The 22,455-nt window shown below is 46.3% G+C and overlaps 1 protein-coding gene across 3 annotated transcripts; it reads right to left on the bottom strand.

Moving 5' to 3' along the window:
• Positions 1–43: 43 nt before the first annotated feature.
• Positions 44–22,224, bottom strand: SEC24C (SEC24 homolog C, COPII coat complex component). Of its 3 annotated transcripts, none has more exons than XM_055536081.1 (24): positions 21,909–22,224; positions 19,977–20,176; positions 16,851–16,986; positions 11,359–11,534; positions 10,782–11,147; positions 10,327–10,463; positions 9,017–9,085; positions 7,622–7,733; positions 7,264–7,391; positions 5,997–6,135; positions 5,681–5,796; positions 5,383–5,507; positions 5,034–5,225; positions 4,754–4,847; positions 4,425–4,541; positions 3,914–4,084; positions 3,328–3,424; positions 3,089–3,234; positions 2,726–2,864; positions 2,466–2,584; positions 2,183–2,362; positions 1,744–1,935; positions 1,420–1,509; positions 44–1,271 (listed from the first exon to the last, which is right to left on the bottom strand). In XM_055536081.1, the coding sequence occupies exons 2-24, from the start codon at positions 20,146–20,148 to the stop codon at positions 1,131–1,133; spliced, it is 3,354 nt and encodes a 1,117-aa protein (XP_055392056.1). In that variant the 5' UTR covers positions 20,149–20,176; positions 21,909–22,224; the 3' UTR covers positions 44–1,130. The 3 variants fall into 3 exon arrangements, with proteins under 3 accessions (XP_055392056.1, XP_055392066.1, XP_055392077.1); XM_055536091.1 differs by lacking the exon at positions 21,909–22,224 and adding an exon at positions 20,965–21,410; XM_055536102.1 differs by lacking the exon at positions 9,017–9,085 and having other exon boundaries at positions 21,909–22,222.
• Positions 22,225–22,455: the final 231 nt, after the last annotated feature.

Genomic DNA, 22,455 nt, shown 5'->3' with positions numbered 1-22,455 from the left:
AAAGGGAAAGTGATACGTGGCAGATAAAAATGACGCTACTGGATACATCTTAATTTATTTTTATTTCTTTACAAATTAAAGATGCATTGAAAAATAAACCAATGAAGAGAAATGAAAGGTCCAGAGCAGGGGCATCCCAGGCTGGGAGCAGGCAAGCCTGGCCACCATCAAGCCTAGCCCTTGTCCTGCCCCAGCCAGCTCGGGTTGGAAGATAACTGCCAGCCACTCTGTCAATTCCAAAGCCTGAGAGGTGTCCTAGCAGGAGAGACTAGCCACTTCTGCCTCTCTCCCCAACAGCTTGGAGAGCAGTGTTTCCAGCGGAAGCTCAGAGTGGTATATAGGCTGGCTCTGTGAGGTATTGCAAGTTGATGACCAGGCTCCCTACAGAACCATCCAGTGTTGGGGCCGCTCTGGCTGGAAAGGAGGCTAATACCTCTCCTAGGTCTCAATATACTTTGCAACTATTCCCAGGCTCCTTCATTTCTGATAATGTGTCTCTGTCCACCAAGGGATCATCAGTCATTGCAGGACAAAGAGCAGTGGAAGCAGAGCAAGAAAGCTAATCAACCACCCTCAGTCACTTTGAGTTGGCTGTTGACTTCCAGGCCCAAGAAGACTGACCACTTTTCTACCATCTACGGCCTACAGCCCAGCTCTTGTGCACCTGTATGTATGTTTTCCCTAATATAGGAAGTCATTGATGACAATGAGCTGAATTAGCAGCCCCTCCCACCGTAGTAACCCCCTGGGATCTCCGTGCCGTCCCACCTGCCCTTCTCTTCTTGGAGGCTGGTCCAAAGGGACACATAATATTGCCAGGGTCTGGGTGGCTTCAAGTCCCCCAACACCAAATCATATACAGTGAACTGAGAAACTACATTCATTACGACAGGATTAGCAGGAAAAGGAGGATAAAGTGAGGGGATAGGGGCACCTTCCAACAGCAGGACATGACAGAGTGGTAGGATACTTGAGCCCAGAAAGAAGGTGTCTCCTTATACCTACCCCTCCCCCCAAAGAGACTGAGGTCAGCTTACATGACATATAAGATATGGAACTGTCCCAGTTTCTCTGCTGTCCTGGGTACTTTCTGGAAGCTGGCCTGGACCCTGTGCTGTTACCCATGTGCTCTAGCTCAGAAGCTGTCGAATCTCCTTGTGCATGTGACAGAGAAAGTCCACATAGGATGCTCCCCCGCTCAGGCTCTTGTCTTCCACCAGGAAGTGTTTGAACAGCATCTCCAGCTTGTCCTCTTGTTTCACCACAATGAGCTATAGTCAGAATACAGGGTCATGAGGCAGGGCTGAAGAGAATTAACCACACGCCCCGAAATCCCATTATCTAGGCGCTCACTCTCCCACCCCGCCTTCAGAGTGAGGACTTGACAAGGTAGGAAATGCAGGTTCGGATCACTGTTACCTTCATGTACCGCGATCTCTGTGCCCTCAAATTATCAATGAGGCCTCGCACCTTCTTAGACAGCAGATTATCCAGAACTGGCAGAACACTCTGAAACACAAAATTCATTTATCCTTATGGTAAGGTACGCTGAATCCAGAAGACAAGATGGGGCAGCACAGATTTACGCATTATCTGAAATATGGAAGCCTGTGAAGAATGACAGCACCCTCCCTCTCGGTGTCCCCTGCTGCTAAGAGAATGAGCGCACTAACTTTACTGGCTTCTGCTCTCATCACGAAGCCTACTTCCACACCCACATTCTCCTTGACGCCCTGCCCTCACCAGGCCACTGGTGATCTGACTGAAGGACGAGACGCCGAAGAGGCTCTGGACAACGCCCTGCTGGACACTCGCTCCCACCCAGAGGAAGAGGTTGAGCCCGTTCTCCAGCAAATATATATCCCCATTGCTTAGACGCTCTTCAGATGCTCGGACTGCTGGTGGTTCAGTGGTATTCTCAATGGGAGACTTTGTCTGGACAAAAGGAAGAGGGCAAAAGGTTACCAATGACTGTAAGACTCTTTTGCCCACCTGAACCCCCATACACACAAAATTTCTGAAAACTAAGCACCTGAGTAACTCTCAGTATGAAAATATTACATCAGATAATATAGATAAAAATGTATTAGTGTCAGATACAGACAATATTAATCCTTCCCTTCCTCCTCCTATGATGCCCCTTTCTCAGTACAGTGTCTCACACGCCAGCATTCAGTCGCACCAACGGTAGGAGCCGAGGATAGAAGAAGACATTGGTCTCAGCCACGTCCATGGAGGTAACCAGCTGCCGGACGTAGGCACGGTCATCAGTAGTGACTTCAGCTCCAGGCTGCAGGACCTCACTCTTCAATACACAGTTCAGATAAACAGGGAGGAGCTTCATGCACTCAGGAAGGATCAACTAAGGGAGTTATCAAAACAAAGTCAGTGATCATGATCATGAGAAATCCCTCCCAATGCAAAGGTGTATCCCAACACCTTCTCCACCAACAAGCTTGCCCCACCTGTCCCGCAGAGGAGGGGCTGGCACAGTTCTTTCTGTAACAGGCCAAGATCTGGGCACACTGAGTGATGAGAGTGTCACGAACAGTCTTCACAGGGCTGCTTAGGACCCCCCGGTATGCTGGATGGGAAAGGAGACAGCATGGTCACTGGTCAGCCACTCCATCACGGGTGCCTTCCCACCATCACACCCACCCAGGAATGCTGGATTGCTGTCCATCCTCTTAGCCCCGATCCCCCTCTGCCTGGCCTCTGCCCTCACCAAACTTGGCCATGTAGTTGATGAGCGTGTCAGTCTCACAGTTTCGGTACAGATCAGCCAGCTGAGTGCAGCAGTTGAGAGCCAGGTTGTGGATGCGGAGCCGTCGCTGCCCTGCACAGCTGGTGTAGAGCAGGGCACACTGGGGGAGAGTGAGAGGGGCAATTCACACCCCTCCCTCACCAAGACCCTCGAGACACCTCCTCTTTGCTATTTTATGAAGCTAGAAGAAAGATGGGAGCTATCCCTTCTCCAGCCTCTTCTAGTTCTCTCTGCGCACCCCTCACCCCCTTCCCTATGGCCTACTTAAATCCAGTGAAGTGACTGCTGACACTTCTTCCCCAACCCCTGCCTCTGGTCCAGCACCTGCAGGAGGGCTCCATTCTCTTCGTTGAGCCGATCGTCATGCTTGAACTCCACAGTCACCGTCTTGTCCCCATCCAACCCAGCCAGCTCCACATCTGTGGTGTTGCTCATGTAGAAAGCCCCAAAGAAATCTACAGCACGGATACCTGAGGCCACATGGACAGGGACATGGTTAATAGTATGACAGGTGCCCAGACTGAGGGCCCCCGCTCAGCTGCTCATCTCCAACCAGAACTGACCAGTGCTTGTCCGGACCCGCATCACAGCATCAAAGCCAACGACCTTCTGGACGTCCCGACGCAAGTCACTCAGGAACCGTTCCTGGTCGTTCTCCACCTGCATCCCCAGGCCCAGAGTCACATCATCTACTACATACAATCCACCAACAATCCCTGTACCCTCTCTACTCTACAAGCCTGCAGAATCCTAATGACAATAAGGTAAAGGTAATAATAACGATGTTATTATTTAAGCTTTTAAGCACTTATTACATGCCCAGTACTACATTAAGTGCTTTACATGTGCTCACTTAATCCTGATGACAAACCCTACTTAAAAACTACTGAAAAATCCCATTTTATAGATGAAGAAACAAAGGAGAAAATAAGTAATTTATCCTAGGTCATATAGCGTCCAAGTGGTAGAGCCAGACTATCAACCCGGTGCTAATTTCAAGCCCTGTGCTCCTGTTCACTACTCTTCTTTATATTGTGTGGTCTTCTCAATGATATTCCTATCAATGAGTCAGCAGCTAAGGAGCCACTCCACTTGTAGGCAGGCATCCCAGTCCTGCCTCCACCTGCCACCCAGAGTCCCATGCCGTACCTGAAAGCAAGCGTATTTATAGACAGAGCCACCAGTGAGCTGGGGTACAACAGAGAGGGTGGCCACATCCACATACTGGTTAGGGAAGAGGAAGAGGTCTACGCAGCAGCCTTGGGCCACACACTCTTTGGCCAGGGTCTGATAGGCACCTGACTGAGGCTGGAACAGAGTCTAGGGAGGAACAGAAGAAGATGTTCAGAGACCTGGGTTCCACCCTGTTTGAGAACTATGTATGTAATATGGGCTATTATTCAAGGACACGTAAGACTTCAGAGCTACCTTACAGTTTGCAACAGTAGTAGAATATTCTCTTTAAAAAGTCTACCAAGGGCTTTGGGATGAGATGAGGTAGAGAGGTGTGGGAGCGGTGGAGAAGGCTGGCAGCCACAGATATGAAAGGACAGAGGATCTAGTCCCAGCACCCCTTGAGAAAGTGAAGAGTACTGCACTTTAAAGAGACAGCACGTTCCTCTGTGATGGGAAGTCCTCCCCCCAGCTCCCAGTCCCACACCTTCTCCTTGTCTGTGTTGATCAACTTCCTGTCGTCTCTGTTCTTCAGTTTCCCTGGGGCCTCTGCAATGGGCAGGGAGGTGTGGAATAGAAAGAGCTTCCCTGCACACTCAGCAGCCTGGAAGAGGAGACAGATCTACTGGTCCATTCTTTCCTTTATTCATCCATTATTCATTCATCCCGTCCCTCGTCATTTATTCAGTGCCAACTATGTCAGACAAGTTGACTCACTGGACAGTCACCAGTCACTAAAGCAGCAGGGGTTGTATCCCAGAGGTAAGATACTCAGAAGAAGCGTCACATGGCAGCTGCCCAGGACTCGCGCCTTACCTTCAGAGCCTCCATCCCAGCCTGAATCACCGGGGCAAATACTGTCTCCGTCTCCCTTGTGTCTGCAAACATTTCTGGAATCTGATCCAATAAGCTGAAGAGAGAGGTGATGGGAGGCAATCAAAACTGCTATCCAAACTTCAGATCCCTCAACTCCCCTAAAAAGTCATCTGGCCCTCAGACTCTGAGAACTCCTGAGGCATAGCCTGTGTCCATCGCTGGCTTTCTTTGGTTGTACCCTGCCCTCCACCTCACTTTACCCCCACAATCTGACTCTTACCTGGTGATGACTGCCCGAGACTCGCTGACATTGACCAGGAAGCCATCCAGCAGTGGCACAAACATGTCACCCACATCAGATACAACCATCATCTGTGGCTGGGCCAATGAGCTCTTCACATTGTAGAAGTGGAGCACCTTATTATAGGTGACAAAGCCAACGCGGATTGCTGACTCTTCTGCCCCGCCCTCCCTGCAGAAAGGGACGTTGTTACCCAGACTTGCTACCTTCTCCACCAGCCAACTTCATGACGTCAGGATTCACGTGCTGAGTTATCCCAACCACCCACCCTTGCGCCCCCTCCCTAGCCATCATCATCCATAGGAGTACCTTGGCTCATAACTCTCACCTAGGCAAAAAGTCTAACAGTGACTTGAGCTCCTCACAGAGGAGCCTGACAAGACCACTCCTGACGGCATTGTAGGAGACATCAATCATAAAGATGAAGGCAGGAGGGATGGGGAACTTATTGTTCTGCAAAAGAAAGAAATGTTGGCGGGGAGAGGGCTTTCGGTGAGCAGGTCAGTTGACTAGAGATAAGTCATCATCCAAGGGGACAGTGACAGGGTGAGGGAAATGACCACAGCAAGTCTCAGCTGCCTCATTGTCCTTCACCCACAGCTCCTCCCCATGCTACCCTCCCTCACCTTGCAGTAATCTACAGTGGCCAAGAATTCGTAAGAGCCCAGGGACAGCTCAGGACGGTCATAAGCATCCACACGCTTGCCGGTATGATCCAGGTGTTGAAAATACTGGGGAGGAACTGTGGGGAGTAGGGCAGTGTTACTCATGGGTCCGCTTTTGGTCCTCATCTGGTCCTGGCTGAGCTCACTCTAATGCCCCACAGCCCCAGAGGCACTTCACGTCCCCATCTCCTAAACAACAGAGCCTCATCTATCTAACTAGAAAGAAAATAATGAAGATTCAGTCCAGATCCCCCAGCCCCAGGCTCTGTGAACGTACCATCGTTGATACAGCTGCAGAAGCAGCACTGGAAGCGTCTCCCTCCCTCAACGAACTGCATAAAGGGGCACATGTATGCTTTGCAACGATTGCAGCGCAAAGGGCCAGATTCCCCATGGTCGACAACATACGGTGAAGCCTAAGGAGCAAAGGGGAGGGGCTCAGACACAGAAGGAAGCTAGAGTGATATGTGGGAACAGATGAGGAGGAACAACCTGGAGGGAGAAGGACATGGCTCAGACAGTCTGCCTGCGGAGGGAGCAGAGAGAAGGGGTATGAGGACAAATGTCCCTAAGGGTCTAAGGACTATAGTCCCTCTCCTTACTCCTCATCTCTAGAATTTCACTTCTTGAAAGAGAAGAGCAACAGTGGAACTGGCCCAAACAATCCAGGGGCTGACATGGGCGCATGAGGAAAAAGTCGAAGATGACCCAGGATTCTCATTTCTGGCCCAATCTTCAATCCCCTTCGTTCCTGCCCTAGGATCTTGACCCCTGCTTCCTTTCCCACCCAACTATCTGTGACACTTGTCCTCCCCAATCCCTGGATTTCTGTGATACCTACTGACACCCCAGGCAGATGTTACCCTACAGATAAGAGACCAGCAGGCAAGTGTCCAGTCATCCTCACTGAGACCCAGGAAAGAGAAAGAGAAAAAGACAGAACAAGACAAAGAAGCAGGATGTAAGGTGAGCCCTGAATGTCCAGTTAGAGAGAAATCCCCCCCAAGTTCATTAAGGCATGAACACAAGGGTAGCTACACCATGGCATGGCACAGCAGCTGCAGACACTCTCTCTTTTCATCCTGATTCCAGGTACTGGGTGACAGATTATAGCCCAAACCAGGTAAAAGAAGGACCCCTGGATTCTGTTTATTAATATGCTGTCCTAATATTTCTAACCTACCTGGGCTGACAGGACAGAGGACAAGAAAAACCAGAGTGGCGCGCCTCTCATCACGGGTGATGACCGTGCAGGCTCCGCCTCCAGCTGTCTTCTCCCCTACAAGTTGGCCTTGACTCTTTTAAAAGCGTGTTTCACGTGTGAACTCTGCTCCATCCAGCAATTTCTTGGGCTTTTGCTTTCCTCCCTATCACCCTCTTCAGGCATGGGCCCTGGGATAGAAAGCTATTGACGATATGCTCCCCTCCCGACCAACCAAGCCTTCATCTACTGTGACTGCCAGAATCACATCTAGGAAGAAGTCTTATCCTCGCTCCCCCTCACTTCCTCCCTCTTATTATACTCTAGTCTGTCCCTGACTCACCTCCTCTGGGGGCAGCCTTGCCAGCGGCTTGATGACAGCTGCCAGGGGCACCTGAGCCTGCTTAGCCATGTCAGAGGTGCAAGGGATGTTATACGATGTGCATCGAATGTACCGGGGACTTGCATTTCCTGAAGGAGAAGATGGAAAAGCTGAGTCAGATCACAGAGTCACTCCAGACACCAGGTCGCCGTTGTTGACCCACCCCATCACCCCAACAGATGCTCGAGGTGATGGTGGCTCTTTCCCCCTAGAGACCAATGAGGGACTGGTCTCTGACCAAAGACTGACAAAAGCCCCATCCCTAAGCTGATAATGCTGGAGAAAAAGTCCCGCAGGGAGGAGTTACTGCCCTTCTCACCTTGGTCTTTCACCAGGAAGTTGGTGGTGACTAAGGGTGGCACCTGGCCCCGTACTCCAGTAACAAATGGCTCTGAACCCCGGTTGTTCCTGTCATCTTCAATAACCTGAATCTGTAGGGAAGAAGTGAAATGAATGAAGTGACAGATGAAAAGGGAGAAGGGAGTACCACGTCCCCGAGGCAGGAGAAAGAAAGGCTGGAGCCGCAGCACAGAAACTAAGAATTTGCCAAGGAACACACCTCATGCACCAAACCTGCTCTCCTTTTGGAGATCATATAAAATGCTGTAATGCCAATCTTCCACTCTATAGTCAGCAGCAACCTGCTGCATGGGCAACACTGAGAAAGGGCTTCTTTATGAATCGCCCTGACCCCAATAAACAGTGATCACCCTGTTCCAATACCTACTCCAGGAAAGCTCCAGCTCTAATCACAAGCCTTCAGACATGGTCAGATTCCACTTCCCTCCCCCATCGAGGCTTCCCCTCCCCTTCTCTCCCCAAGAGCAGGAAAACAGACAACAGTAACCATGTAAAAATGAAATCTACCTGGAATGACTCTACACTCAATGAGAGTAGAAGGGACAGGGTGAGGAGTGGATTACACAGCCAGAAATGATCAGGTAAGGTGAGGAAGCAGATGCTGCCTTATTTTCAGGTAAGCATCAGTGTAAATATGGGAGAAGAGGATCGTATAGCCCAATCCTCAGTCCCCCACATTTGGACAGACCCAGCGAAGGAAAAAAAAGATATTGCAAAGCCAGTGATCAGATCTTCGTGCAGACTGATAACCTTTGTCAGTTACTTCAAGATGGGTTTGGTAAAACCAGAAAAAGTAAAGGGAGAATAAGACTCTGTGTCCCATAGAATAAAGAGCTGAAGCTTAGACATATATCAGAGTCAAACAGACTCTCCAGATGAGAAAGTGACCCACACTTTCCCAAACCAGCAGTCCCTTTCCCTGTAAGAAATGCCAGTTTCCCAGACTTGTACATTAGTAGCCACCTACCCATGTTTCTCCGCAACAAGCTGTAGACACACCAAACCCAAAAGGGAAGGACCTACTGTTTTGTCCTGTTCCATCACATGTCACAGGCAGGCTCCTGGAGAAGCCAGCAGGGCTAAAACCAAAGCTTAACAAGCTACTTGATCCCGCCCTTCGAGCCTGACCTTCTACCATCCCATACTTAAAGGCACTGCTAACAGCTTGCTACTTCATTATATGGTAACTTGAGGCATGCATATCCTTCTAGCTTGTAAAAGCAAGGGTCTAGAAGGACTAAGGGAAGAGGATGGAGAGGGATGGACATGGTGGATGAGGTGAAGACAAGGTCATAGGCATGCACGGGTGATTTAACACAGGGATCACACACACACACCCACCCCCTGCACTTACTGGACTAGGAATGGCATCAGGGTCTATTCTGTGCCTGGTTTTCTGCTGAGGAGGCAGCTCATTGAGTTGCTTTTAGTGTTTTAATAATAAAGGCAGCAGGGGAATACAGGGAGGGAGACAAAAGAACAAGAAGCAGATGTTACTTCTCTCAGCCCTGATGAGTTAGACATGAACAGCTGGAGCCCAGCTCCTACTGCTGAAATCAGGCCCCCTCTCGATCAGAAACTCCAAATTTTTCTGGGCCAAAAAAGAGCCTTTAATGGCTTAGACTATGATGTAGAAAGATAAGGAAGGGGGCAAACAGGAAGCAAGAGGGTTTATATGGAGGGGCTGAATAGGAGAAATTTTAAGAAGGAAGAAGAGGGATGTTCCCTCCAAAAGGCCAAGCCTCCCATGTAAGAACTACTCTTACACTGAAAGAAGCCTCCCCTCACATCCAACCAGACTCTTCTTCTCACTAGAGAAGGAAAAAGGAAAGAGGCACTGCTTCATCCTCTAGGGTCCCCCTTAGCCAGCTGGGTCCCTCACCATGATGGTTCCCCAAAGGAAGAGGGAAGAGAACAGGATGGAATATGACAATGGCTAAGCATGGTGAGGCAACTGACATGGCAAATGTTGCAGACAGAACTATAAAGTGGCCTCCACTTGGGAATACAGTATCAGCCTCTACTCTCGAGTGTGATGAGGAAGGTCTGAGCATTCTGATGGCTCTAAGGGTAAGATTCACCCTCTTCCTGGGAGAAGGAACTTCCCCACATTGCCCTTAAAATTGTAGATCACTTTTCTCCATCCACACAGCAGAAGACTAGCAAACAAAAGTATCGAAGGCTTTCTCCTAAAACACTATCCAGGTAGAGGCAGAAAGAGTCCAGAGAGGCTTTCCTTTTCTCACCAGTAACACCAGAGATTCCCCACCAGCTCTAACCATTAAGAAGACTGCTATCCTATCCTACTAGATCTTAGAGGACAAGACCTGGACACAGCCAGTACTCCACAGAAGAGCAGAGGCTGCCAGGCTCTGTCCAGTGGTGACAACACTGCACTCAACCCAGAGCTCTATGGCACTGCTGATCACTCCCGGCTCCCCTTCCTTTCCTGCCCAGCTATGAAGTAAGAATACCCCTAAAATACTTCTGGGGCGTCAAGTTCTATTTAGAGAGTCAAAAATTACATGTCGGCTCTACACCTGCAACATGACAAACAAAAGGGAAAAATAATCAGAAAAGGCTAGGCAAACATCTCATCTAGGTTGACTCACTTATCTGGTAGCCGCAAGCTCCTTCCCCAGGACCACATAAGTATCTACTTACAGGGCTCGGGATGGCATCAGGGTCCAGGCGCTTAGGAGGCAATGGCTGAGGAGGCCCAGGCTGACTGCCAAAAGTGGCTGCTCCTGGGTAGGGACTTCCATAATTGGACTGAGGGCCCCGGGCTGGTCCAAAGGAACCTGGGAGACAAGGGCAAGGTTGATGAACAAAATATTCCTTCCCTATCTCTTCTTAAGGCCTCACGGAAATGACTAAACTATTATAAACATAGAATTTAGAGGTACAGTAATAACCTTTCAGAGAAAGCCTATGTTATCTGAACTATGAGAAAAAAAAATCTTATAAATCCCACATCTTAGTACCACATCTTAATACCCTGAAGCTGTCTATCTAGTTCACCACTTAGCAAGTAATACTAGAAGCAAATAACAACAACAACGAAAACACCTGAAGAGCTGAAGCTTTTGGCTCCTAGGTAGTCCTTGGGAAAAACTCACCATTTTGCTGCAGCTGATAGCCTGGCTGCTGGGAGGAGTGCATAGGTGGTGGCGGTCCTGGGGGCCCGGTCATTTGGGCACCAGGGGACAGAGCTTGAGGAGGAGGTGAGGACACATGGTTGGGCTGGCTCACGGGGGGGCCCCCAAAACTCTGTCCAGGCAAGAGTGGACCAGTCATCGAAGGCATCCGAGGACCCCCTGAGGCAGGGGGTGTGAAGCTGGAGGCCTGTGGTGGGACAGATCGCTGGGGAGGCTGGGCCCCTGGATGACCCTGGCCAAGGGGAGGAGCTTGGCCCTGAGGATAGGAGCCATACAGACCAGAATTAGGGAAACTTCCTGAGGCTGAGGCCAGTGATGTTGGTGAGCCTGAGAAGTAGAAGAAGCAGAGTCAGAACCCCAGGCATTCTGCCTCCTTGTTCAGTAAACCACCTTCCTTTCCACCCGAGGGGCAGGAATGACTTGTCCCATCTGCTGGGGCTCAGAGGAATAAATAAAAGAAATAAGAGGGATCCAGGTATACCCCAGAGACAGATGCCTCTAAAAAGGAAACAGTATTCCCGTGGTCATAGGTACTCACCATAGCCCAGCCCCGAAGCGGGAGGAGCTGGGGCCACGGCACCACTGATCTGCATTCCGGCCAGCTGAGCAGTCACCTGTGCACTTGTCGGGGGAGGCCCATAGGGCTGAAGCACAGCTGGCTGACTGACCACAGGGGCCAATGGGGCAGACGCAAATGGCTGAGACCCAGGGAGCCTGTGGAGAGATGGAAGGCAGAAGCTTCTAGTGGGCCAGGAATCCCTTCAAAGTTGACAGGAGCCCCACATCATATGGGAAACAATACTGTTTTACAGCATCTTACTCTCATCTGGGCTCTTATATGGCTTCATATTTCTATATATTTGTGAAAAAATCACATTCCTCATAATCTACACTGTGATTATTCAGGGCAAACCTTGTTTTCCATTAGGTTCACTCCCAAAACACATGCCAAGCACCCTCAGATCAAACAGTATTTACTCTGGTAGTTAGATTATCACCTCATCTGCCTTAATCCTTTGTTGACAAGCCACTTCGGTTCCGTATTCAAAAGCACTGAAGAAGGCGAAATGAAAGGTGCACAGAAGCATTAACACAACAGAAGCTTAATAAATGTGGGCTTTAACAAATGTAGTTTGATTGTTTAACTTTTAAACCAAAGGATCACTTAATCCTGGGAAAGGTATTAGAAAACTCTTAAGATCAGAAGAGCTGGTGAGCTACGTTTGGCATTCTGTACTATGGAGAAAGATGATGCTATCTCACCAGAGTTAAGGGCTAGACACAGAGGATATAAGCCAGGCAGCCTGCTAGCTGAGTCTATCCAGCAAAGTCTCGTCACTTGAATAGCTGCGCTGGACACTCCCATGGTACCAGCTGCCACATTAAAATACAAATACAGCATCAATGCAATATCACTGCAGACCAACCAGCCATTGCACCAGTGGTTTACTATAATATTACTGCAGAAATCTACAGCGTAGATTATTGTACATAACAAGCTCCTACTGGAATTTCAAGAATGAATCAAATTCTTCACCATAGTAGCCTGTTACACTGAAATCCTGATTTATCCTTCCTGTTTGTCTTTACTAAATAACTGGAACTTTATTATGTTTGGTCAGCTTCTACTGGTCCTGCAGTTTCACACTTTTCATTTGTTCATTCAACTAGTATTTTCAGGGCATTATGCTAGTGAAACTTACCTCCCTAAGCTCTTTGCTAGGTTTTGCAGTTTTTGCCTTCCATAGTAACAAACATACTGTTAGCCCATGGCAGATGCTTATAAATCCCTGTCAGAACAATTGTATTCCATGGTACTACTCTATTAACATGGATAATACTCTCAACTGCCTACTGGTATTCTATCATATAAACCAACACCTTATCTGCACATAGCTTTATAGTTTACAAAGGATCTCTAAATGCTTTAATTCTTACAGCAAATTAATGAAGGGAAGCGAGCAGATGGAAAACTAAAACACTAAGGGTAAAAGTAGCAGGCTAACCTGGAACTAGAACCCAGGTCCAGGCCCAATTCTTAGTCCAATGTACTTTAAAATTGTGAAATGTAACATAAATAGAAAAAAATACATAAAACATATGTGTACTGCTGAATAACACAAACACCCACGTAACCAAAAGGCAAGTCAAGAAATGGAGTACACCAAAGGCCCTGTGTGCCTCTCCTCACAACCCTTTCCTTTCTCCCAAAAGTGAAAGTGAAAGTCACTCAGTCATGTCCTCGACTCTTTGCGACACCATAGGCTGTACAGTCCACAGAATTCTCCCGGCCAGAGTACTGGAGTGGGTAGCCGTTCCCTTCTCCAGGGGGTCTTCTCAACCCAGGGATCAAACCCAGGTCTCCAGCATTGCAGGTGGATTTTTTACCAGCTGAGCTACTAGGGAAGCCCCCTTTCTCCCAAAGATAACTACTTTCCCAACTTTCTAAAAATTGTTCCCTTGTCTTTAAAACAATTCAGTTATGTCAGGTTTTCAAGCTTTTGTAAACGGTATCACATCATACATACTTTGAGTTTTGCTTCTTTTGTTCAACCATATGTTTATGAATTAATCTATGCTTCTGCATTTAGCATTCTCTTTCATCACTTAATGTTATTCCATTAAATAAGTGTTATTCCATTAAATAAATATGCCACAATTTACCTAAGCATTTTACTACAGATGGATATTGAAGGTTTTCTAAGTTTTGGATATTATCAATAATAATGTTACTATGTTCAATCATATATTTAACTTATACCTACCTGAGCTCTTTCTAAGGCATACAGCTATGAGTTTAATTACTGGTTTATAGGATATGATATCTTTAATTTTAACAGATAATGCCAAGTTATTTTCCCATGGTAGTTGTACTCATTTGCATCTGACCACCAGTGGATGAGAAGAGTTCCTGATAATCCATATGCTCAGCAATATTCAGTACTATTAGCTTTTTAATTTTGCCAATCTGATCAATACATGGGATAATTCTGTTGTGGTTTTTAACGTTTACTTTATTCTTCATTTACGAGGTTGAACCGCTTTTTAATTTGTTCTTTGGCCATTAGTATCCCTTCTTTCATAAAATACTATTCCGGATTTTATTATTTTTTCAACTGAACTGACTTTTTCTTATTGACTAGTAGGAGTTCTTTACATATTCTGGACACTATTTTATGTTTTTATCTACTTTATGTGTAAATATTTTTTATTCTGGAACTTTTCTTTCCAAAGTACTTCCCATTCAATGTCTTTCTCCTTGATCATTCCCATCAGCACAAAAAGATACAAATATCTCAAAAAATAACCAACTATTAGTGAAAACAACCCAAATGTCCATCAACAGATAAATGGATAAAGAACATGTAGTGGTATAATCATACAATGAAATACTGTAATAAAAAGAATGAAGTACTGATACATGCTACAACATAAACGAACACTGGAAACATTATGCTAAGTGAAACAAATCAGTTACAAAATATATATGATTCTATTAATATGAAATATCCGGAATAGGGAAGTCTATAGGGACAGAAAGTAGATTAGTGGTTGTTTACAGTTGGGGGAGTGACAGACTTAAGGAAAAGCTGAATAGGGATAGCTCCTCAGATAAAGGATACTATGTGTCTGTCTGAGGTGATGAAAATGTAGTAAATCGGACGACAGTGATGGTTGCACATATCTGTGAATATACTTTTAAAATCGTTAAACTTGTGCACTTTAAAGGGTGAACTGCATAGTATATGAATTACATCTCAATGAACTGAGATGTAATTGGATTGGATTTAAAAAATCCAATCAAATAAAATGGCCCTAAAACTTTGCATCCCCCTCAAGCTTTTATCTTTTAGCCAAACATTAGGAAAAAATTGGTCTATACTTTTTTTCCTTTGGCCACACCATGCAGCTTGTGGAATCTTAGTTCCCCCTTCAGGGATCAAACCCGAGTCCCCTGCAGTGGAAATAAGGAGTCCTAACCACTGGACCTCGAGGGAAGTCTCTATCTCTACTTCTTTAATTACTATTCCTATCTCTTTTAAAAGATCTTTCTTTCTAGGTTCTTCTTCCTTTTTTTCCCCTAGTCTATTCCCTGGTACTTTTCTCGGCCAGGGCCCATACAGGGTAAACTATCAATCTCTGAAAACGCCTTTATTTGCCCTCTCTTAGGTAGGTACATAAAAATCCCATAGACCGAGAAGCCTGGTAGGCTACAGTCCTGCAAAGAGTTGGACACGACTGAGCGACTTCACTTTCACTTTCAGGTAGGTACATAATCCTATGTTGACAGTTACAGTCCCTTAATCAATGTACTAGCCTACTCTCTACTCTCCTTTCATAGTCTAATCTTTTTTTTTCCTTTGAGAAATCCCTGAATTGAAGGAGAGTGGTTGTTAAGCATTTGATTTGCTTCTGGAGGGTACTCCAATGATACTGCTGCCCAGTATCAAAGTTTTTTTTTAAGTTTAAGTTGTCATTTCCACATCATTAAATTCACTCCTTTTAAGTGTACAATTCAATGATTTTTAGTAAATTTAAAGAGTTGTGCAACCATCACCAGATTCCAATTTTAGAACATTTTCGCCACCCCAAATGACCCCTGGTGTTCACATGCAGTCCAAAAACACCCCGCCCCCCACTCCCCTGCAACTTATCCTCAGCCAGCCTGGGAGAATCAAGACTCCTTATTAACTCCCTCTGCCAGTATACAGATTTTTTTTTTCTAGTTTACCTATTTATTGAAGTGTAGCCTAAGTCCAGATTTCATAAACAAGATTTCAGTTCTAAACCTCAGCTCAGAAATGCCCAAGTTACCTGCTTAAACTTAAGCCCCTAGGTTCTCAAGATAATTTCCACCCTTTGCACAGGCAGCCACAGTATCAATTTACCACTCTGATTTTCAGTTCCCACTTGTTATCTGGCACTTGAGGATTTCACTTTCCTTGAAGCTTGATTATGCATTTGAAAAAAAAATTTTGTTTCTAATTTCTCTCCCTTTCTAGATGTTTGTAGCAAAAGGGTTTTAGGTTACATTAATCCACTTCCCAGCTGAAATTCTTTCACCTGCTCCAACTAGACAGCTGCCTTCATATCTCCACTGAAACTACATTTGTCAATGATGTCAAACCTTGCCAAACCCAACGGTCAATTCTTAGTCTACATCTCACCTTTCAGCAGCAAGTGACACACCTGATTACTCTCTTGACTTCCTAAAATACTTTCTTTGCCTAATTTCAGGATGCTATGACACCCTGGCTAACCTACCTCACTACTGGTCTTTCTCATTGCGTTTTGATGGCCCCTACTCTGAATGCCTTTTATAAGTTGGTAAGCTCCAAGGCTCAGTCCTCTGGGCTTACATTCGATGCTAAAAATGTATATTCTGGACACCTAATAAAAATGTCAGAAAGCAACTCTTCCACTACTACACATCCTACTGCAGTTATACTTTATTCTTTGTTTACCAGAAAATAAATAGCACTCCAATAGAGATGACTGCCCTCCTTTAATGGACTTCTACACAGAGACAGGGGTTTATTGGATCACACACCACCAAGTTTTCATCATTAATGTAGTTTTCCTTTGAGGATCTTTCCTTTCATGACTGGTCACACCCAAACTTAACCAATAAGTCCCACTAAGTGCCTGTTCTAGAGGGAAAGGGGAAGTCAAAAGAGACATAAATAATCCTAAGTTTCCTTCTTCCTGTTTCTTCCTTAGGGTAGGTTCTGAAGGACCATAACAATTATTTAAGATATATGTCTAGTCAAGGAAAAAACTCAAGTTCACAGAAGTGGAAAGAATATGCCAAAGAACACAGGCACTTAAATGAGTCAATAACCCACAGAGGCACAGCAGCAGCACCTCTAATCCGGAAAAATGAAAACTAATTACAAAAAGATGAAGGGAAGAGGAAGAGGAATCTAAGAGAAAAACAAAGGGAAAAAAAAGAAAAGTAAAATAGGCCCTCATACATTCCTAATCCTTCCAGTCTCATCTGACCAATTTTAGGTTGACGCAAGTACATACCTCTGCATCTGAACACCGGAGCTTGGTCCATTCTGCACATCTCCTTGGCCAAACTGGCCATATGCAGTCTGGCCACAAGGGCCCTGTGCTGTCGAGGCTGGAGGTGCCCCTGAAGAAGCTGGGGCTCTTGAAACACCTGAGGGTGGTGAAGAGAAGCTAAGAAATTAGGAAATGTCTCCTCCGCCTTGAGCAAGGAATGCAAAGCAAGGATCAATAAGCTCAAACCTTCACTGCAATATCACAAGTGTAATATCATAGCTTGGCAATGAAAAGGACACCATCAGGATGCAACTCCAGTTACAAGAGATTCTGAACATGGATGCCCAGCCAGAGAGTTTTCACTCTCTTAAACAGGTATAACAGGTATACTACTAGTGAAGCTGCAGCCAGAGCCACAAAAATGTAGGGCCTTCCTGTGATCACTATACACTCTCACTCAATCCAGGACAGTCTAATATTCCTACCCTAGACAAAACATCAACTCTTTTAAGGAAATGATCCCACCCTAGAACTCAAAAACTTAGAACATATGTGAGGAATGTGGCTTAGAAGATGACCAAGTAACGTGCTGAACTAGGTTGTAAAGAGATACTCATTGGGACTTCCCTGGTGGTCCAGTGGTTAAGAATCTACCTTGCAATGCAGGGGATGGAGGTTCAATCCCTGGTGGAGGAACTAATATCCCATATGCCACAGAGCAACTAAGCCCCTGCATCACCACTAGAGAAATCCATGTGCTGCAATGAAAGATCCCGCATGACGCAATGAAAAACCAATGTAGCCAAGTAAATAAATAACTTTTTAATTATTATTATTTTTTTTTTTAAAAGAAAGGCACCCCTTAGAGAGACTATTCTGCCAACCTCTTCTTCATATATTCTACAGATCCTAACCATCTTCTTCTCATCCACTTCTAAATGTTGACACTCCCAATAGTACATGGCTCAGGGAAGTGTTACCATGGGTTGGAGACTTTGTTTCCGCCCAATTATTAAGTCAGGACAGGTTGTACATGCGTGCTAAGTCAATTCAGTTGTCTCCGACTCTGTGCGACCCTATGGACTGTAATCCGTCAGGCTCCTCTGTCCATGAGGATTCTCCAGGCACGAATACTGGAGTGGGTTGCCATGCCCTTCTCCAGGGGATCTTCCTGACCCAGGGATCGAACCCAGGTCTCTTATGTTTCCTGCATTGGCAGGCAGGTTCTTTACCACTAGCACACCTGGGAAGCCCCCAGGACAGGTCTCCTGGCCTCCAGTTACTGCTGCTGCTTATGTCTTCACAAAAGCTGCACTACGCGTGTTCTGCTCACCAGAGCTGCCATCAAAGCTACTTCTATGACTGCTAATCATCCTTCCCACATGAAATGCAGGAAGAAAGCAATTAGTTACTTGGCATATCACTTTGGAGATGCTGCTGACCCCTGTTCAAACTACTGTTTTTCTTTTGTTCTGCCCTCAGTAGAGATTCCAGTACTCTTGCCTGGAAAATCCCATGGACGGAGAAGCCTGGTAGGCTGCAGTCCATGGTGTCACTGAGGGTCGGACACGACTGAGCGACTTCACTTTCACTTTTCACTTTCATGCATTGGAGAAGGAAATGGCAATCCACTCCAGTGTTCTTGCCTGTAGAATCCCAGGGACGGGGGAGCCTGGTGGGCTGCCGTCCATGGGGTCACACAGAGTTGGACACGACTGAAGTGACTTAGCAGCAGCAGCAGCAGTAGAGATGAGACACTACAGAACCTGCCTGTAGGAATATGATTAATCTGAATTCACTAGCTATTCACTAGCCTGCTCACTAGCCATCACAGAGCCAGATATGTTTTCCTCTCAGTTCAACAGAGCTTCTTCTTGGGGCAATGCCAGCTCCATCTTGATAAGCCACAACTTGGCAAATCAGACGTGGACTCTGTCCTGCCAAAGTCCCAACCCAGAGTAAGGCTCTTCCAAAGCCCTGAGACCTAATCTTATCACTCCAAATTTTTTTTTTCCCCAAAGTCATAACAAAAATGGTAATAACTTTGGGACTTCCCTGGTGGTCCAGTGGTTAAGACTCTGTCTGAGCTTCCACTGCAGGGAGCATGGGTTTGATTCCTGGTTGGGGTACCAAGATCTCACATGCCACATGGCAAAATTAAAAAAGGTAATAACTTCATTCATTTCTCAAATTTTACCAATGCCTCTTTAGTGCCTTCTTTTTCACATATCTCTTTATGGAATTAACTCTCTTAAAAAGCATAAAGCATCTGGCATACCCTAGGGCCCTAACCCTAACCCTGGCTTCTCTGGTAGCTCAGATGGTAAAGAGTCTGCCTGCAATGTGGGAGGCCTGGATTCGATCCCTGGGTCGGGAACATCTCCTGGAAAAGGAAATGGCAACCTACTCCAGTATTCTTGCTTGGAAAATCGTATGGACGGAGGAGCCTGACAGGCTTGGCGGGCTATAGTCCATGGGGTCGCAAAGAGCACTAACACTTTCCCTTTCGCCTAACCAAAAATCTATTGTCAACCATCTTCTTTTGCCCCCTATGAATAATCCACAGGTTATGAGCTCCTCTTCATGAAAAATGTAATATAAAAGTCAAACACTGGAAAAACAGTCCCCTTTAATTTCCCTGATATTAGACAACATCTAAGAAGCCAAAGAAACTTGAAAAGGAATGTTATCACCAAAAAGATATGGGAAGCACCAAAACCCAGGCATACAAACATCATACATTTTATCCATGAACCAATTCCCTATGCCCCACAATCATGTATAGATAGAACCACGAGTCTGATGAGAGAAATTATCACCGGCTCTGGAGGAGCTATGACCACAGTCCTTCCCTCCAGCTGTGAACAATTCAACCAGGTGAGGCTGCACAGGGTGACACCCACATGAAGTGAACTGCCATTGAACCTGGAAGATGAGGCGCCCTACTAGATGTTTTAAAGACACAGTCACCTTGTATAAAAACAGGAAAGGGCAGACTGCCCACAGGACTCTCAGTGACCAAGAGCCAGATTCATGTTCCTCAATCCCAGTCACCACAACCCTTTAGGCAGCTTAAGTAGGGCAATACCACCCAACCTGAAGATTACAAATTCCCTTCCTTAGCTCAAAGGAAGCTTGGAAACATACCTGGGGGAGGGGTTTGCTGATAGCCTGGTACTGGGCCATTGTAAGCTCCATAGGGAGTGGGGGCGGCTGTGGACCCTGGTTGCCCACCATAGCTGGATTGATGATACCCTGGGTAGACGGGCTGGGGCTGCCCAAATGGCGGCACAGGTGGAGCTGACTGGTTAACGTTCATTATGAGAGCATCCCCGACTTGGTCTCACCTATTAGATGGGAGAGAAGACAGAAATTAGTCAAAATCGACTTTCTAAAGTGAAAGCACTATTCATGGTAGGAAGCAGAGCTAGAAAAGGACTGACCTTATCAGGCAGTGATTAGCCTAATCATTCTCACACTATTACAGGATCTTTGTAATTTTCTTCCCCAGACAGTAGACAGACTGCCTCCTCAAAGCAAGGATTTTGTTACTCTGAACCCTATGCTTTGTCACTGCCAAGAGGGTATAAATTTCAACTTCAGATAGGCCCAGTGGAATGGAGCAGCAGCCTCCATTCCCCAGTGGTATGATTTCTAGTGTCTAGTCATACAAGGAGTCCTGCCACTGATGAACTATTGTGATATTACAGGTAAATGAAACAATGTTCCCACTTTCTGTTCATTCACTCTAGCATCCATTCATTCCACAAAACTGAATACCCTGCAGTGTGCTAGTCATTTTTAATCATTCAAACTGCATGTCTAAAACAGATCAACTAAATCCCCTCCCCCTCAAAAGATAAATTTTAGAGTGACCATTTAGAAAAATGACATTTTTAGGATAAACTGCAGTAAATCAGGTGCTTACTCCATCCTCAGTCTTCCCACCAAAAGAGTGTATGGACCTTAGTACTGAAGCATTAAAATCACTAAATGTAAAGGACAGCTGAAAACTCTAGCAAGATATCAGATTAGAACTGAGTGCAAGTTTGGCACAAAAACCTCACACAATAACCCAGAGAAACAGTTCAAAGATCAATAGCAAAGTTGGATTTCATGGGAAAAGATCATTCACCTTATCCTTCAAGCAGAGGGACTGTAATTATTCCAAATCTCAAGGCACTTCTGCAACTCTGTTTCTGCTCTCCTTATAGGCTTGTCATGAATCTAGGCCACATCCAAAATTATTACAATCTTGCCCAACAACAGAGGAATGAATTGGAGGGTCTTTCCAGGATCCTTCCAAGAACAGGACTATCTGATCACATCTACTCTACACAACCTGATCATTCCAACTATCCTACAGAAGAAGGAACCTAGGAAGCAAAAGAGCTCATAGCTGCTGCAGTGTAACAACGGGCCTCTCGCCTGTGCTAGGAAGGGCCATCTTAACTACAGAAAAGTTGAGCTGCACTTGCACTAGAACTTTTTAAATTCAAAGCCATCTCAGGAGCTATTCTTCCAAATCCTGAACCTTGCACAGGTCACAACATTAAGCTTGAAGGATGTCCCCCTCCCTTTTATTTTCCTGAAGTCGGTGTGGGGGTGGGGATGGGAGGAAATAGTTTCATCAAACACACACAAGAGTTTGGAGTCAGGCTCAAGTTTCGACTTCACTCTGCGTGGACAGTCAAGGGTGACAACCCAGGGGGCGGGGCAAGCTTCCCTAGAACTCTGAAAGTAGTCGAGCTGTGGAGGCTGGGAGTGCCGGGGATCAAGACCAAGAAACCAAACAAGCTTCTCGGGCCACGATAAGAGGACTGTTGCTCTAAGTAGAAGATCGAGCGTCTTGCGCCCTTCAACAGGCTCCGGACAGGAAGCGGGAGACGGAATCTGGGCCAGGAGAAAAGGAGGGTCTAGGACTGATTCTGGATTGTGAATGCATGAGGTGAGGGTCTCTCCCCGGGCTCCGCCCCCGATCCTCTCTCTTCCTTCGCAAACAGGACGCCGACCTGGCCAGTGATACCCCGGGATCTCCTCTGCTTTCCTACCCACCAACCTCCCGAAGCCACTCCTCACCCGGCTCCAGATCCAGGTTCGACTTCGTTCCTAACGTCAAGGCTCCCAGGCTCCACTTCCGGTTCCGAGGGGGCCGGCGCGTCGCCCCCGGAAGTTCCACCCCCACGCTCCAAGGCCACGCCTTCTGCCACGTCTACAGTAGGCACGCGCCGAGGAACCCGGATTCCGCGCACGCGCTAGTTTCTGTTGTATGATGGCCGTCTGCGGGGGCTTCTGAGGATTCTTATGTATTTCTTTTTTTTTTTTTTTTTTCCCACTCTGAGATGTCGTGGTAACTTTATGGTCCCACCCCAAACCGAAATGCGACTGAACTATCTTTAGTAACTCTCCTTGCAATGGCATATTAGACAAAGTCTTGTAGCGACTTCCTGCTGACCCCTGGCCCCTTTGATTTCCGTCTTGGAGGTTCTCTCACCCATGACCTTTGCCGGTCATAAGACTTGCGGAATGGAAAATAGAATGTTTTTTGGTTTGGGGATTTAAAAAATTATGATTATTCTGACATAGTATACTTTTTGTACATTTACTTCCTCTGGCCGGGCCATGT

This window comes from Bubalus kerabau, chromosome 1 (assembly GCF_029407905.1).
Source record: "Bubalus kerabau isolate K-KA32 ecotype Philippines breed swamp buffalo chromosome 1, PCC_UOA_SB_1v2, whole genome shotgun sequence".
Lineage (NCBI taxonomy): Eukaryota > Metazoa > Chordata > Mammalia > Artiodactyla > Bovidae > Bubalus > Bubalus kerabau.
Note: the sequence above shows the minus strand (reverse complement) of the source record. Positions and strands in the feature narration are given on the sequence as shown.